At 39.0% G+C, this 19,050-nt stretch overlaps 1 protein-coding gene across 1 annotated transcript; it reads left to right on the top strand.

Moving 5' to 3' along the window:
- Positions 1–16,640: 16,640 nt before the first annotated feature.
- On the top strand, positions 16,641–17,736 carry LOC113617987 (olfactory receptor-like protein OLF3). The gene is given in 4 exon segments (XM_027101668.1): positions 16,641–16,724; positions 16,726–17,074; positions 17,077–17,151; positions 17,154–17,736. Coding segments are annotated over 4 exon segments (960 nt in total). The 3' UTR covers positions 17,606–17,736.
- The last annotated feature ends 1,314 nt before the right edge of the window (positions 17,737–19,050 follow it).

Below are 19,050 nucleotides of genomic sequence, written 5' to 3'. Positions count from 1 at the left end.
CAATAATAAAGTCCCTAAAAATGTGACCTGGTTCAGCTAAGGCACATACAGGAGGCATTTAGAGTAAAACACAACTGACTGACTCACTGGCATAACCAGGCTCAGAGCCATTTGGGGTTCTTTTTACTAATGTATAATTGAAATGGAAGAGGAGGAAAGCAAAGCCAGGAAGAAATATGAGACTCAAGATAGAACGGCTGAGACTGCATCTTAGACCCAAGCTTAAGTCTCAGAGTATGATGGACAAGGTGACAGGTTGAACTGATGGTGGCTCTTTGCTTCTAAAGGCAGAGAGGACTGAGATGCAGCAAACCCCACCTTGGCTGGGGGAGGATTCAGGTGGAAAGGACATCTCAAATTTTGTTATTCATGAAGACTGGATGGGCATGAGATCACAGACTTTACTCTCCTGTAGGGATTTCACTTTAGTACTGAATTTAAACAAAGTGTCTTAATAGTCATTTGGATGATTTTGTTAGATAGATGTCGGGCATTTGGATCAGAGACTGGCCCAATTCATTATTGATCACACAACCTCCCTGACCTTTGGAGATTCCATTATCTCTTCTGAAGGATTTGGCACTACCTATGCTTCTAAATGGAATTACCTAGAATCTGTGGCTGGAAATGGTTTTGCATGCATCTTGATGACAAAATGAAATGCATCTCTATCTGTGCAAATCTACCTGTATTAGGTCCTATAAAGCACTTGGCTGTTGCTTTACAAGAACATATGGGAGTTTGTGAGTTTTTCTTGTTATGAACACTTGCTTCATTTATGATCAATTTATACTCCACACCTTAAGTGTTATTCTATATACAAACACTTCAATTAGACTTTTTATTGAAAGTTGAATTTCAGAGCAATATCTCTGAAGAAAATTTAACTACAATTAGGCTTCCAAATTAAATGTAAAATTCAACTGCTTGTGTTATTTTCTATGTGAAAAACTCAACAAAGATGGCAAGACGATTAAGGCCTATATTTCAGATGGTTAAATTTACATATGCCCCGGCAATAGTGACTCCATCATGATTCACTCCTCTGCCTAGAAGACAGTAGTTTCTTTTGATATTGGATACTTTAAAATGTAGAGAAAACCAACTATCATTTTATTAGAAATATAAAAGACAAAGGAATATGTAAAATGGCAATAGGTGTTGCATTTAATTGTCATTATCTCTTTAGCCTGCTTCAGTCTAGAACAGTTCATATGTAGGAACATTGTACCGTTGGTTTCTAATATCTCACTTTGAACATACAAATTAATGTGCAGAAAGTATATTTCTTCAATTTATACAACCCTTTATAAGGAAGACTAGATAAATCCTTTTATTCTATATAAAAACAAAATATATGTGTTAGAATTATTTGTCTAAATTAGGTTGTTAGGGAATCATATGTAAAATGCAATTTTGATTTTCAAAAGAGGAGAAGGACTTGACGGGAGGATAGGAAGAAAGTGAGATGGCAAAAGTAGACGGGAGAGGAGAGCTGCGTCCACATCTGCCATCGTGAGTGGAGACTGCACCCGGGTCTGCATGCCACATGTATTAGTGCTGCGTGGCGGCTTGCCATCTCCAGTCCCTCCAACATGTGTAAACGGGGGGTGCGTATATTCGGCTCCAGGGGTTATGTAGCAGAAAGAGCAGATGGAAGGTAGCAAACTTGGGAACTCCTGCCTGTGCTCCATCCTTAATTCCTTATGTGATGCTCTCTGTTTTCTTCTCTGGACCTCAGTTTTCATGCCTTAGGGGGAAAAAAGGGATATGTCAGGACTGTGAAATTCTGAGATGAGAAATAAGGTGCAAGAGTAACACAAGTGGAGTACAACAGAAACAGATAATCGTCAAGAAAACTTTTGCCCACTTTGGGCTCACAGTCTCTAACCCAGAGACACACCTTCCTACGTTCCACACATTTACAAAGATCCGAGATTCCAACCACATGAGTGCTCAAAGACTGCCTTCCTCCCCACCCGCACCCACGGAACTTTCCATCTGTCCTCTCATCCTTGACACCTGTTAAGCGAAATTTGCCACATTCCTGAAACTCTTAGAGGTACAATCTCCCTCTTCTGTGCTACTCTTCCCACTCAGAATGTGCTTAGAAGGAGGTTCATTGTCAGGGGAGTGATGAAGAGACAGATAAACAGCCTGCAGTTTTAAAAAGTAGGAAAAGAGAGTTAAAAAGGAGAGTTATTATCCATAGAAGCCTCTTTTGTTCCTGCCGGGCTTCACTGGAGGCCCGAGGAGCTGGCGTTCTCTGTGGAGACACTTCTGATTCAACAAGATTTATAGACACAGCTCATGGGGCTCCTATGCTTAAGAAACTCATAAAGCTGGGTGCAAAGAAATTACAAAACTATTAAAAATATTTTAATCTTATTAAAATGTGATTTTTCTTCTTTTAAAGGATCAAGTCTGACGTAGCTTTCTCACTGAAGTGCTGTCAGACACATCCTGCACAGCTGGAGGTGGCGAGTTCCAACAGGGTTTTGAAAATTACCACCAAGGGGCTTTCAGGTAAAGGAGCATACAGGAGAAGGAAGAAGGTTGTTTTGCATTAAAATACATACATACAATTAAAAAGCTGAGCTGCCTTCTGGGAATGGAAAGAATTAGTCATGGACGTGGGCTCTCCAATGGCATTAGGAATGCCGTGCTTCTCTCTGCCCTCAGAACTTCTCTGTTTCAGGGGATGGGGCAAGCAGAAAATATTTCCTTTAGTCATACTAACAAAATCAAACCTGTTCTTTCAGTGAACTTCAAATACCAACAAGACAAATTGATGACTGCAGTGGCGGAGGAAGGAAAACAGTTTAAAAAGGCTGTCTAAAGAGATTATAATTAACAGCTTCCAGAATTATCCATGTGGTTCACCATGTTCCATGGATGGTCTTTCACCTTAGCACAAATTTGGGGCTCAGTTAGGGGCTGTGGGTGAGGGAAGGTTGATATCTTTAAATTTCAAAGGTTATTTAAAGGCCTCCTTCTGTGGTAGGAGACTGAAAGAATATCTAAAGGAATAATAAAGGTATGGACCAAAAATTAAAGCCAAAAGTGAAATATTTCCATTAAGAATTTAAACAGATAGGTAGAAAGATAAAAATAAACCTCCCATCATTACAAGATCCAAAGAAAGCTACTCTTAACCTTAAGTATTTTCTTCCTTTTCCTGTTTTTAAAAACATAGTTGCAAATTGGGTTTAATTAATTAAATGGTTCAACAATTATTAAAAAAATTTGTTTTGAAATGTAGATTCATAGGAAGTTGTAAAAAGATGTACAGAGAGTTTCTGTGTACCCTTCACCTAGTTTTCCCTAATGGTAACATCTTGTATAATTATATTACAGTATCACAGCCAGGAAACAGACATTGGTACAATCCACAGAGTTTGTTCAGAGTTCACCAGTTTTATATTCACTTATTTGTGTGTATGTACAGTATAAATAGTTCTGTGCTGTTATTTTTTTATTTTTTTGTTTTTGGCTGCGTTCGGTCTTTGTTGCTGCGCACGGGCTTTCTCTAGTTGTGGCGAGGGGGGGCTACACTTCGTTGAGGTGCGCGGACTTCTCACTGCGGTGGCTTGTCTTGTTGCGGAGCACTGGGCTCTAGGCGCGTGGGCTTCAGTAGTTGTGACACATGGGCTCAGTAGTTGTGGCACATGGGCTTAGTTGCTCCGTGGCATGTGGGATATTCCCAGACCAGGGCTCGAACCCGTGTCTCCCGCATTGGCAGGCGGATTCTTAACCACTGTGCCACCAGGGAAGCCCTCTGTGCTGTTTTTATCACATGTGTACATTTGTGTAACCACCACAGTCAAGGTACAGAACTGTTCCATCACCACAAAGCTTCCTCATGCCACCCCTTTATAGCCACATGCACCCTAACAACATACAATTTTAATTTTTGCACAGTATCACTGTTATGGCCCTAGAAAAATATTGAACAAGCAAAAGTCCCTGCTTTATTGAGAAGAGACAGAAAATAAACAATTTTAAAAAATGAATACAGGCATACCTTGGGAATATTGCATGTTCAGTTCCAGACCACCACAATAAAGTGAGCATTGAAATAAAGGGAGTCACATGAAGTTTTTGGTTTCCAGTGCACATAAAAGTTAATGCTTACCCTATACTGTAGTCTTTTAAGTGTGCAATAGCACTATGTCTAAAAAAATTACATACCTTAATTAAAAAATATTGCTTAAAAATGCTAATCATCATCTGAGTCTTTAGCAAGTCATAATATTTTTGCAATAGGAACATCAAAGATCACTAATCATAGATCCCCATAACAAATATAGTAATAATGAACAATTTTGAAATACTGCAAGAATTACCAAAATGTGACACAGAGACGCAAAGTGAGCAATTGCTGTTGGAAAAATGACGCTGATAGAGTTGCTTGATGCAGGGTTGCCACCAAAACTTAAATTTGTAAAAAATGCAGTAACTGGGAAGCTCAGGAAAATGAGGTATGCCTGTAGAAAAAAAAAAATCAAAAGGCTTTTAGGACTGGAAAGAACTAGTCATGGGTGTTTTCATGGTTTTAGGAAAGGCATGCCTCTATGAATCTAAAGCTGTATTCTGGGTTTCAAGTGGATGGGACAAAAAGATTGAGGAGATTGAGAGCAGGAAATACTGAAGATTTTTCCAGATAATGAAGGTAGATAGAAAAACAAACCAAATATATCTTCTCAATTAGCTCTGGATGCTTAAGCTAGGAAATTGACTCAGGCAGGGACAGAAGGCAGGCATTGAAAACTATCAGAGGCAATTGCTGACATAGCTTGAAGTAATTTTCCTGATTATCTGTGGTGAGTCATCCATTTATAGGGCAAAGCTGTCCTGTTGGTGCATTCAGGTCACGGCAAGACGGTGAACTGAGCTTGCTGCCTTGAAGTTTCAAGGGTTAATCTTTGCAACATTTCTTTGAGGGTCTCCTCCCTGTGGTTATAGCCTGGGTCCAAGCTTTTTAAAGAAAAATCAGATGGGCAAACAAAAAAGGAAACTTGCTCTTTTTCTTTCTTCTCTTATGGCATTTTAACAGATAATTGGAAAGAAGAAAAAACCCAGTCATTATACCACTCCTGTTATTTATCGAGTTTCCACATGTATCATCATCATCCAGTGTTCATAGTTGCAAGCAATAGATGCAGACTTTGACTAATTAAAGCAGAAAACATTTATTAAGGGGTACAAAGTAGCTCACATAGTCTCTGAGAATCAGGCTTGGAGTTGACCAGCGTCATGCGAAACGGTCAAAAATCATTCTGCAGAACTGATTCCATGAGGACACCACCCCAAAAAGTCTTTCGTGGGCCTGGACAGTGTGGTGTGTGCTGGACTTGCTACAGCTTATAGTGCCAGCCTTATCACGTTTAATTCTGGGTGGCTCCTCCCTCTACCATTACTGGTCTTTGTGCCAAATTCTGGCACAAAAGCACCTGAGCGACGGCGCTTGGGTCACGCCTGTGCCCCTGCTGCAAGGGATGTTGAGAACATTCTAGTCTCTGATGAGGGAGGATACCCCAAACAGAGAGGGAATATTCAGATGTGGGTTAAAAAACGTATTTCCTTCTTACAACCTTAACAACTCCTCCCCTGTAAAAAGCTCTCGCCTACCACAATGCACAACTCAAGTGTGCTAGCTGACTTCTCCAGTGGTATCAAAGACTCATCCATCTCTAAGACCAGAATTCCTAGATGGACCCTGCTCCTTCTCTAGAATGTGAAAATCCTCTCTGGATATTCTGTAATTGGTGGGATAGTGTGAAAAATGCGGCACCATGAGCACACGCTATATGTAAGAGAGGGGGAAAGGGAATGAAAGAAGAAAATGGGTCAAATATGCAAGTGCACACAGGACACATCAAGGAAGAAAAGGTGTGAAGATGCTAAATCCTTATTTCTGTGACTGCTATTGAGGTCACAGTACTTGTGGCTTTTGTCCACCATCTGTCCCATGATATCTTTACCCCTACCCAGCTTCACTGCTTGTTTCACTTCACTCAGAGAGTCAACCAGTGTTCATTCTGAGAAAACAGAAATGTTGAGAGTGGGCATTACCTATGTAGAAACATAATACCGTGTACCACAGAGTACCACAGAGTCTATCTGTTGACTTCTGTTTTTCTCTTTTTCATTTTGTAGACATTATGTTTTTTCAGGGAGGTATTTTCTCAGCCAGTGCCAATAAATTAAATTCCTCCTGGCCACCTGGAGGCTACAGGCATTCCTAATTAGTAGCTGCTTATGAAAGACATTCTGGGTCTGTAGGCGAGAGGAGAGAGAGAGCTGTCAATACAGGAGCAACAGAAGAGGAAATTCTAAACAATAAAACCATTAAGAAAAAACTTGTTTTTTAAAGTTGGACACTAAAAATGTTTGAGAATAAAAATCAGATTCAGAATTTAATAACAATAAAGGCATCCTTGAAGGTTGTCTGCAAAGCAAGCCCTTTGGGGAGCAAAATCACCCCCAGTTGAGAGCCGTTGGATTGCAGTGTATACAACCCAAAACCCTCACAAAACATTGTTTCCCAGCTGGAAATATCCGAATTTTTCAATCGACTCTTCTACCTGGGTAATGGGCTCCATGGTGAAACTTTTGAATCTCCTAAGCATTAGACCATTTCCTTACTTATTTTTCTGAAGAATACAAATAAAATTATGAGTTTTGAGTTCTTATGAGCCGTGGTTGGAAGCACTTTTCACTGTTAACTCATTTAGTACATTGCCTTTTGGGGAAAACACTTTTATTATCCCTACTTTATAGAAGAGGCACCTGAGGCCCAGAGAGGTTAAGAAACGTCTTAAGGCCACACTGCAAGTAGGGGATAGAGCCAAGATTTTGAAAATTGATTTTTAGAACATATTTTATTTTGAATTACTTGGGGCTGACAAAATTTTCTGATAGTACTAAAGGGTATATTAAAAAACAAATCTTTTCTACACATTCACTGTAGTCTTCTTCCAAAGCAAACACAGTTTGTATGTATGTATGTATATACAAATAGCCCTTCTAACGCAATTTGTACACATACAAACTGTTTATATCTTACTTTTTTTACTCTTCAACATATCTTGGAATCCATTTTATGTCATTAATATATAAGGAGTTACCCATTTTTACATTAAAATGATTGGCTCTTGATACGATTAAAGAAATTTTTAATACAAAATTTTAAAAATCTGTGAAAGAGAAGGAATAGTAATGAATCTCCGTGTTGATATGTGTGCAACACTCAGCTTCAGCAATGATCAAATCACGGCCAATCTTGTTTGATATATAACACCACCATTTTTCCTTCCTTCAGTTATTCTGAAGCACTATTTCATTATGTACCTCTAAAAGACAGAGACTTGTTAAATTTATTACCAAAATACTATTATTACACTTAATAAAATTTAACAGTAGTTCCTTAAATCATCAATTATCCATTAAACGTTCAGATGACTACTTTTCTCCCACTTGGCATCCTAATTTTTAAAAATATTCTTTGTGCTATTTAGGTATTAGATCAGGGATACACCACATTAAAAGCAGACTATGTTAGAAGCACACTGAGTCTCCAGCCTGGATCTGACTCTGCGGTGGTCTGGTCTCTAGAGGCTGAAGACCACGTGCTGCTCCTGTGTCCTTCGCATGAGGTAGCACTGAGTGGACGCTGCTTTAGACTCTCTGTTACATAGTCGTCTGTTAAAACTTTCTAAAAATGAGTTTAATGTTTATCCTCAGTTTTATCATTTCAGCACTTTTCATGTCTTTGTGTGTATCCAAATTTCTGTCTGGTATTATGTTGCCTTTGTCTGACAAATTTCCAAGAACTTTTTTGTAGTGTGGGTTTTCTAGCAATAAGTTCTGTTTTTGTTTTTTCTGATGAACTCCTATTTCTTCTTGATCTTTGAAAGATATTTTCACTGAATTTTGGGTTGACAGCTTTTCTTTTTTCGTCAGCACTTTACAATTGTCACTCCATTGCCTTCCAGCATATTTTTTTTTTTTTGCGGTACACGGGCCTCGCACTGTTGTGGCCTCTCCCGTTGCGGAGCACAGGCTCCGGACGCGCAGGCTCAGCGGCCATGGCTCACGGGCCCAGCCGCTCCGCGGCATGTGGGATCCTCCCGGACCGGGGCACAAACCCGTGTCCCCTGCATCGGCAGGCGGACTCTCAACCACTGCGCCACCAGGGAAGCCCCGGCACATAGTTTTGATGGGGGTAGAGGTTTCTTTTCTCTCGTTCTGATTCTCAGTCTTAGGCTCATCCTTTGTTCCAAGTCTCAGGCAAGGGCCTTCTGCAGAGCTCCTGTTGGGGTTGTGTTAGAGATGACCAAGTAGGGTGCCAGGATTTTCCTCCATGCCAGCCAGCAGTGAGCCACCTCTCCACCTGGGCATCAGTGGAAACTATGTGGAGAGCCTAGACTTTCACCCCTACCTGGCTGTAGTGAGGTACCCTCCTCCTTTTAATCTTCTCACTGTTAAGAAAATTGAATTCATAATGTAAAAACTCCCCCCAAATAACTCTCCAGGCCCATATGGTTTTACTAGAAAATTCTACCAGACAGAGAAGAATTAACACGAATTCTGCCTGATATTTTCCAGAATTAGAAGAAAGAAGTGCTTCCAAATTCATTTTATGAAGCTAGTATTATCCTGATACCAAAACCATAAAAAAGATGACACATAAAACCACAAACCAATATATCTCTTGAAAATAGATGTAAACATTCTTAACAATGTATTAGCAAATAGCATACATCAATATATAAAAAGAAGTATACAGCATAGTGGAGTTTATTTCAGGAACGCAAGTCTGGTTCAACATTTGAAAATAAATCGATGTATGGACAATATTTATAGACTAAGAAAGAAAAATTACATAATCATCAACTAATGCAGAAAAACATTTGATGAAATTCAACATATATTCATAATAGAAATCCTCAAAAAATAGGAATAGAGGGCAACTTCCTCAACTTGACAAACAGCATTTACAAAAAGCCCACAGCTAACACTAAACTAAATAATAAATGAATGATTTCCCCCTAAGATCAGGAATAGGGTGGTAATATCTGCTCTCAGCATTCTTATGCAACGTAGTGCTAGGCATTCTAGCCATGCAGTAAAGTAAGAAAGAAAATGAAGGCATGCAGATTGGAAACGATGAAATAAAGCTGTCCCTACTAGATAGTTTCTATTGTCTACCTAGAAAATCCCAAGGAATCTATGCAAATCTCCTAGAGTAAGTAAATTCTTCAAGGCCACAGGATATAAGAGAAGCAAAAATCCATTGTATTTCTATATACTAACAATAAATATGTGAACACTGAAATTAAAAATACAATACCAATTACAAGAGCTCAAAAATGAAATAATTTTATGTAAATCTGACAAAATATACAGAATTTATATGCTTAAAACTACATATTGCAAATAAAAGAAAAAAAATTATTTAAATGAGAGATACTGTGTTCACAGATTGGAAGACCAGTAAAGATTTGAATTCTCCACAAATTTATATATAGGCTTAACACAATTCCTATCAAAAGCCCAAGACTTTTTTGTACGTATACAGAAGACTGTTCTAAAATTTATATAGAAGGGCAAAGGAAGTAGAATAGTGAAACAATTTTGAAAAAGGAATATAAAATGAGGGGGGAATCAATCTATCCAGTTTTAAGGTTTATTATATATCGACAGTAATAAAGACTATGTGGTATCCCGTCTATGTGGGATAGATGCATAGATCAGTGGAACACAATAGGGGACCCAGAAATAAATACATGTATGTACCGTACTAATTTTTGACAACGGTCCAAAGCAATTTAATGGAGAAAGATAGACTTTACAAGAAATGGTCCTGGAGCAGTTGGCCATCCATCCATAGGCAAAAGGAAAAAAAGCTCCATAGGTCTTACAGCTTATTAAAAAAATTCACCTAAGTGGGCCATGGACTTAAATGTAAAGCTATAAATCTATAAATTGCAAGATAATTACCATTGGGGGAAACTAGAAAAGGGTACAAGGGATACTTCTGTATTATTTAATACAACAGCATGTAAATCCACAATGATTTTAAAATACAAAATTTAATTTAAAAAATAGTTTGAATCCCTTCACAATGTATACATATATCAAATAATTACTTTGTGCACATCAAATATTTTACAATTTTGTTAATTATACATCAGTAAACCTGAAAAATGTTTAAAGAGGTGTAGAAGTTTCACCCTTCTGTGTTAAGGATTTTGGGTGACCTTATTGCTTTTCCATTTTTTTTCAGTAGTTGCTGAAGCTCCCTTTATCAACTTTCTGTAGAGCTGGATTTTAAAATCTGTGTATTTAATGCTGATGTCTATTTTCTGAGCTCGTAGTACTATGAGAAGTGTACTAGGATGTCCGTTATACTCCCAATGCTCACAGAAGCCCATGAGACTGCACGTACATCAGGGGACTGAGGTGTACATCTCTCTTGTCTCTAGGAGAAGAAATAAGGGCATCTGGATCCAAAAGGGGAGAAATGGTATTTACACTAGAATTAGATGCAGCCCCATCACTTCTCCCTAGATTGGGGCATTGAAGGCTAAAGTTTGACTTGGGTTATAGGAGAACATACTAAAGCCTCAGTAAGCTGCTTCTCTTTTTAGAGTGACTTAAGGCTATAATGAAGATGTTGGTGGGAGAAGGATGGAGAACAGCCTTCCACAGGGAGAAGGGCAGCATGGAGGCCCTGCTCTTGTGAATTGGGAATGGGGGCAGCAATTAACATTCTAATGCATGGGGCTCCCGAGGGGAATCTGTTGGCCCAACGTTGGCCAGTGCAACTGCTGCCGAAGCCGTTAGGTCTGTGTTGGAGCTGTTTCTGGAGCTCTTGTCAGCTTGCTCCCAGCAGTGCTCCTCACAATCACAGTCAGTCCCAGATGACTTATGAGCCTGGAGCCCAAGGAATTTGGGGGTTTCTATTCTACATGGTCCACCTCTTTGTTGGAAGGGAAAGCTCTTTAGATCCACTTAGACATAGATGGTAACAGAGATGTTTATTTTGTTAGACACTGATTAATATTTGAGAGGCATCAACAGCATGTGGGAGTGTGAAATTATGTGACTTATTAGGGACTTTGGATTAGGGATATGAAACATGACTGGTGAAATCTTATTCTAAGTATCATAGCAAATTATATAGTAAAATAATTCTGCTTTGCAGAAAGCATGAGGCTTGGGTTTAATATTTTTCAACAGACCTCTCCCAGGTTTATTAGTACTGTTACAAAGAGACAAAGACCCTAAAGGAAAAAGCCCAGAATTATAAAATCTTTAGTTAGGTATTAGTATTAACTAGCAGATGGTGGGAATATTAACATATTACATTTCCAGACAAGAAAAGATAAATTATTAATTGCTTTAAAGCCTTCTGTCTCAATTATTTCTGAAGGGTTTGCTACACATGATACTATGCTTTTCCTTTTAATAACAGATAAATTAAGATGTAAAGCAATTAATGGTTTATGCAAAGACCTTCAGCACTTAGGGTAGGGAGTGAATTGGAGTTAGGATCTATGTCTCCTCCCATCCCAGGCTTGGTTCCTCTAGAATTGGCTGTAGGGACTGCACTGTGGAGACTTGCCAGACAGAGGGAATTTTACTGCAAAAGAAAACCCTGGTCTTAGTAACAGAGGACAAGAAATACAAAGAAGGTGAGAATTCACAGGATGAAACCATAATAAAATATGTCACCAAAAGTGAATGTTAGGTTGCACGTGTTTGAGAAACTGAGTTTTAAAAATTGGACTTAAGTAAAAATTCAAGTAATCGTATCAGGCTAAAGAGGTTAACAAGACCCCAAATAGAAAAAAAAATTAATTCTTCTTTCAGCATGTCAGACTCATCTTTGAGATGTCAGCCACCCAGAGGGCCCTGGGCCCTGTTTCCGTACATGAGGATGATGCAAATACTACTTCTCAAGGTGGATACACTCAGTGTCTACATCAGCCAACTCTTGAGTCATGAGTCAGAGAACTCTTTCTTTAACTGAAAGTGCGTTGCTATGGCGCAGGTGTATAAATATGTGGGGCCCACAGTCATGTGTTCTGCTTCTTTATTCAGGGCTTTCACTTGTCCCATCCAAGACTGTTTAGAATCCCAATACAGAGGTCAAATAGGTTTAAGCTTAAATGGACACATTTTCTTTATTTAAACAAAAAAAAATCATAACTGACTAAATTGAACTAATTAGTTGTATTAAATTATATAAAATATGTCGTATTAGGAATCTGAAAACTAATTTTCTGTTTTCATTTCTTTGTCATAGAAGGCATTTTAGTTCTATTTGTTGTATTAATAACTGGAATAATGGGAGAAGGCACGTGGAAGTATGTTTAACTAGGTTCAGCAAAGGTTATATTTTAACCGTGAGGAGTTGGTCTTTGCTCTCCAAACCTCATGCCTGATTTTTCCTATAATTTCTGTGTCATTCCTCATCCCTCTGTCATTTGTAAGGGTCTCAGTTTTTTGTTTTTTAATTAATTTTTGGCTGCATTGTGTCTTCGTTGCTGCGCGTGGGCTTTCTCTAGTTGCGGCAAATGGGGGCTACTCTGTCGAAGGCAGAGAAGGAGGTATGAATTCATGTAGATGTACAGAGGAATGGAGTTGACTTTTTGCTTTCTTTCACCCAGAAAGTGCTTTTTCAGTATAATTGTATGTTATAATGTCAATTTTGAATATTAATAAGAAGCCATTTACATTTAAAATATTTTTATAGGACTGTTTAATTCTTATTATTTCTCCATGCCTGCCTAATTCACTAACTTTTCATGCAGTGTACAAAATAAAGCACAAAATAAAGGAAAATAGGAGATAAGGCAGTAAGAGGGCTTGAGGGCAGAAACAGAGCTGCTTCTGTCATCCACAAACCCTTTGGCGTTAGGGTAGGGTCTCTGAGCAGAAAAGTGAATATTGTCTATGCTTCAACTCTCTTACCTGTGTGAAAATTAATGAAGGAAAACCCTGCCTAAGGGAGGCCTGATAGGGAGTCTCAAGCCGACCATCAGTGTAAATTACAGGAAGAATTGTCAGTTACAGGCCCCAGGGAAGAATCATCCACAGGAAAGAATCATCAATTACAAACCTCAACAGGAAAAGATACACACATTGCATCTCTTGTAAGTAACCGACTACCCCAGCAACTCAGCCAGTGAGAAACCATCACAACCCTGAATTCTCAATTTCCTCCAAAGGACTTTGGTTCAAAACAACCCTTCCCAGCATCCTCCTTTTACTCTATAAGGTTCCTCTCCTTTGTTTGTGGGACTTCTATGGCTTCTGCTACAGCTTGCATGTCCTGAATTGCGATTTCTTTTGCAATAAACCCTCTCCCAAAAAAACGCATTTTGCTGGCAAAATAATTGTTCTGTTTTTAAGTTGAAAACCTATTACAGGACAAAACAAAGCAAGTAGGTCTAGAAATGGCCATATATTTCATGATTCAGATACATAAATTTTCATAAACCTCTTTTGTGATGTCCACAAACCTGATGTCCTCCACTGCTCTATCAAGATACTTCTACCACTGCCCCTCACTTTGCTTTTCTTCAACATGGTCAGGCTGAAATAACATCTACTTGCCTCAAAGAAGGCCTTCAGATATAATTGTAAGACTGCAAGAAAATATTTAAGTTAAAAAATCTGTTCACTTTGTTGAATATATAGCAGATCTGCAGCAGAAAGTAGACATTTCTTTTTCTGTTAATTTGGCAAATATCTATAAAGTCTCATCTTGGCTAGATGTTGGTGTTTCAAGGCGAATATTACATTTACCTGTGTTCAAAGACTTAACCCATCCATAGAGGAAATGACACAAAACAGATCATCATCACATCATTTTTTTCCCCTGGTGCATGTGCAAGCCGCCTGGAGAACATGCCAGCCAGTGACTCCCCTGTGCTCCTTTTACTCACCCTGCACATCTCTCCACTACAGCTTGTGCCTCATTACACACAGGTGACAGTGCCACTGAGTGCAGGTATGAGCTTTGGAGTCTAATAGTTTCTGCTTTGAATTCATTCTCTTCCACTTCCTGAAGCAAGCCACTTGGCCTCTCTGAGTCTCATTACTCTTCACCTATATAATGTGGATAATATTGGCCTACTGAAAGGATCATCGGTGAAATTAAGCAGTTGAAGACCCAACATTCCTATACTAATGACTGAATTAGGGCAGGTACCCATTATTTGGTGATGATAATTGATCTAACCTTTGATTCCATGCTCTCTCTCTCTTTCAGGATCTTATTTCTTCATTTAGTCTGTCATCCTGGGGTTTCTCCTGCTTCTGATGGACTCCCTTTCCCTCATTATAAAAAATATACATGCCTCTCACCATGGAGAGAGGAATCTTTGCTATTTTTCACTCTAATTATTTCTTTCTTTCACATCCAGAGTTCTCAAATGATTGGTATCCACTTGCTGGGTTTATTTCCTCAAAACATTCTTCATTTACGCCATGGAAATGCAGTTTTCACCTTCACTAATCCATAGAAACTGTACTCTTAAAGGTCACTCATGGCCTTCCTGGCATCAAACTCAGAAACTTTCATTTCATTTTCATTGCTAACTTTTAACAGTGTTAACTAATTCCTCCTTCCAACTCTCAACTCTATCATTCACTTCTGATCGGATTTTCCTCCAATCTGTTATTCCTCATCTGCATTCTTGGGTAATTTTCCTAAATTCTCCTACCCCAGTACTGTGAGAACTTTGTAAGTTTCTTGCTCACAGTTAATACTCTTCTTTCTATAGTTTTCTTTTCTTGAAGGGTTTTTGATTTCTAACTACAGTAATATTATCAACTATATGTAGCTCACCCTCAATTCTACATTTATCTCCTAGACTTCCCTCCAAAGCTCCAGATGCTTTTCCCAACAATTTAAAAAATATTTCATAAATATCTCACGAACATCTCCATTCATCTCCCCACATGCTGTATTCCTTCCTGACTTCTTCATGTCTGACAATGGAACTAAAAGTTCTCCCACTCTTCTAACACATCATGATTGATTTTTTTCTTCTTCCTCACCACTCCATAGAATAAATCCTCATTTATTTAAGCCTCAAATAAATAAATAAATCTTTGTTTTAATTACATATCTTCCATCTTTCATTTAGTGTTCATTCACACGTACGTTTGCCCTCATCAATCCCACTTTATGAAGTGTAATGCCTTCCTTGTAAATTTCCGTGACGTAAGCTCTACCCACTCCACACATCCTACACACTGCCTCCACGTTAATCATGCAACACAAATTTCTTCACATCACTTTCATGCACAAACAGATCTATGATGTGTAAATGTATACAGAATTAAGTTCATCCTGAGCAGAATTCCCAACACAATCCACAATCTTGTCCTGTCTTATTTCTAAAATTTATTATCTGTAGAATTATTATACGATGTTTTACAGCAAAGTATTTTATTAAAATAGCTGAAATATCTTCCGTTGGTATGCTGATTAATTTTAACCTAACACTATTCATTTTTTTTGAAAGCCCGCGTACAGCAAAAAAAAAAAAAAAAAGAAAGGTATTTAAACATTTGCTTCCCTTTCTCTTTTGTAAATAAAAAGTCAAGCATTCACACTCTCATTTCCTTCGTTTTGAGCCCATATAAAAGGGTAGATTTTTAACAGCAGCAAGTTGAAAGGAGAAAAATGAAAAGAACAAGTACAATTACAATCATCTACCCCACTGTATCTCACTGAGGCTAAAGAGACCCAAGGCTATCAGAAAGACAAATGGTCCCCAGGTCCTCAAAGTGACCCAGCTATTCCTAAGCCCTCAGTTCTATTAAAAGTTGCCTCCAATATTATTTATGACTGAATTGTTGAGGGGGGGTTACATGGGAAAAACATGTTTGCTACTTTATTTACGCCAAGGCAGAGATCATATGACTACTAATACCCATACTACTACAGTACTGCTACAAGTAATAGTTCACAGAGTACTTTCTCCATAAATTACCTACATGTGAGCTTAAATGTACTTGTGAGTTGTATAATATTACCTGTTTCATATGTAAAAGTTTGTCACTAAACCTACATCACATAGCTGGTAAATAAAATCAGTTTTCAAACCTAGATTCTCTGATTCCAGATCTTTTCACAAGCCCCTGCCTCTTTTCAATATTTCTTTTTATAATAGATTTATACATGTCATCATAATGGATCTAGTTGACATATTTAAGGTAGTTTTTGTAACTTTCCTACCAAGTTTTTCTTCACTGTTTATCAGTTTACCTGCCATTGTTATCTACCATCCTTCCCTTGCCCTAGAAACTTAGGCAAGTTGGTAAAGATGTGCAGCTCCTAAAATTGTAATGCATTATCTTCAGGCTTTAACTGGGCCTCCCAGGGACAACATCAAGTCCTTAGGAAGGTGCTGTCCTGTTCTCTGATGCAGAATGGATACAGTGTATATCAGGATGAAGCCTGTCATCTTGGCCCATGAGTGATGTGAAACATCTGACTAAGGGTGGCCAATTGTATATAGTTTGTATTGATAGAAGTTATTTTTATGGTTCTGTGATTCAGTAGATTCTGTTATTTCTGTCTCTCTGCAGATTAATAATCCTCACATTTTTAAATGGGAGCAGATAACCATACTTTGGTGAGAGAATTCATTCTCCTTGGCCTGTCCAGTGACTGGGACACTCGGGTTGCTCTCTCTGGCTCTCTCTGTCCTGTTCTTGGTTATGTACCTGGTGACAGTGCTGGGGAACTTCCTCATTATTCTTCTGATCAGACTGGACAGCCGACTCCAGACTCCCATGTATTTCTTTCTCACCAACCTCTCCCTTGTTGATATCTCTTATGCCACAAGCATTGTCCCTCAGATGCTGGTGCATTTTCTTGCAGAACATAAAGGAATCCCATATGTGAGCTGTACAGCCCAGTTATTTTCCTCCCTGGGCCTGGGTGGGATTGAGTTAGTTCTTCTGGCAGTGATGGCCTATGACCGCTATGTGGCTGTGTGTGACCCCCTGAGATACTTGGTCATCATGCATGGAGGGCTCTGTACTAGTTGGCTGTCACATCCTGGGTCAGTGCCTCTGTCAGCTCTCTCATGCAGACCACCATCACCTTTCAGTTGTCTATGGGCACAACAAGTATATTGATCACATATCCTGTGAACTCCTAGCTGTGGTCAGGCTGGCCTGTGTGGACACCTTCTCCAGTGAGATCGCAGTCATGGTTTCTAGTATTGTTCTGCTGATGACACCTTTCTGCTTGGTTCTCTTGTCCTATATCCAGATCATCTCCACCACCCTAAAGATCCAGTCCACAGAGGGGAGAAAGGAAGCCTTCCACACCTGTGCCTCTCACCTCGCAGTAGTTGTCCTGTGCTGTGGCGTGGCCCTTTTCACTTACATCCAACCACGCTCCAGCCCTTCTGTCTTTCAGGAGAAGTTGATCTCTCTCTTCTGTGCCATTTTGACACCCATGCTGAACCCCATGATTTACAGTCTGAGGAATAAGGAGGTGAAGGGGGCCTTTCAGAAACTCCTAGGGCAGTTATCTGGATTAACGTCAAAACTGGCAACTCGATGAATCATGAGCATCACTTAGAGAAAAGAGCTTTGCTCGTGTGCTTTCCCACCCAACTCAGATATGAAGCATTGTTACTGCGTTGCCCCGGCAACCAGGAAGGAGATGACAAAATGTGTACTTGTGGTACCGGGTAGGAGGCTGAGTGATTGGGTTGGGGTGTGGGATGTAAGGGTGTTTTTATGTCCCAGCAGCATGTTCAGAGAAATTAAGCCCTGCTGTAATAGAACTTCCCACTGTTAACCACTCAGTATCCGTTCATATGGCCTCAGAGTATTTGAGGAAAATATCATTTATTGGTTTTGATAGCAGCATGAAAAATCGTTGGAATCATTGACCCATTCTCGGATCGTACCTTGGAACACTGATTTTATTCAACCACATTTTAAAGAGGTTATTGTATTTCCATTGGGAACAAAATGCATTTTCATATTTGAACACTCGCTTAAAATATTGTGTGACATACATAGTCCGGTTCATTAATTGTGTGAGTCAGTATCCTAAGGGGGGCGCTGCTGTCAACGCTGACTAAAATGTTTTTGTGCGTGACCTACCGCATGTGGGTATACAGACTCTGTCTGGGTAATGGAAATAAATGAGAGGAGAAACATCGACCATAGTCACATTTTACCATGATAAGGATATAATCGAGGGTTGTTTGTACACAATGACATTATTTAAGAAAAATATGAGATTCAGTTACTGCTAATTAGCATATGAATAATTTAATAAGAAAACTATTGCATGTATATTGGGTACCATTCAAAAGGTAAAATTGTAATTTCTGAAAATTCAGCAAACTTTCTTTTCTCTGAGATCTTGGGAAAAAAACAAGCAAATAAACAAGGAAATAAATGAATACAATGTTAAGACATAGTTAATCTAAGAAAAGCAGTTTTCTTGGAGAAGCCGGTGAACGATAATACAGCTTTGGTTTTGTGTTATCAGGATAGGTCAGTCTGCTCTGCAGGTGTTATTCTCAAGTCTCCACATTAAAGGCCTTCTTGTATTCCCCTCCCCATCTCACACACACACACACACACACACACGCACACACACCAAAACTCTACTTAATCTCTGTAAATCTTGTGAGCTGGCATTGTCTGTGAGTGTACCTTGTCTCTGAGGATAAACCTAAATAAGGTAAAAGAGGGGAAAGAAATGATTACACAAGGGATAGGTAAGGGAAGGAGACAAAAAATATGGTAATAGTGGGTCCTCTCACTCTCTTCAAGGGGTATAAAAGAGGGACTCTTCTTTTTTTTTGGTCTCATTATTAAGTCAGTTGGTTGGCTTTTGGTTGATTTGCGTTTGGGCGTTGGTGATCAGAAGTTGAAGGGTTTCCACCGGCACCTATTTTCTCTGTGAAATAAGATGGAGTACCCATGGCTGAGAGTACAGGGGAAGGAGGAAGAGATACAGGAGTGAGACTTGAGAATGGTGCAGGT

This window comes from Aethalodelphis obliquidens, unplaced genomic scaffold (assembly GCF_003676395.1).
Source record: "Aethalodelphis obliquidens isolate GAN/ISIS:26980383/991018 unplaced genomic scaffold, ASM367639v1 scaffold5, whole genome shotgun sequence".
Taxonomy (NCBI): Eukaryota; Metazoa; Chordata; class Mammalia; order Artiodactyla; family Delphinidae; genus Aethalodelphis; species Aethalodelphis obliquidens.
Note: the sequence above shows the minus strand (reverse complement) of the source record. Positions and strands in the feature narration are given on the sequence as shown.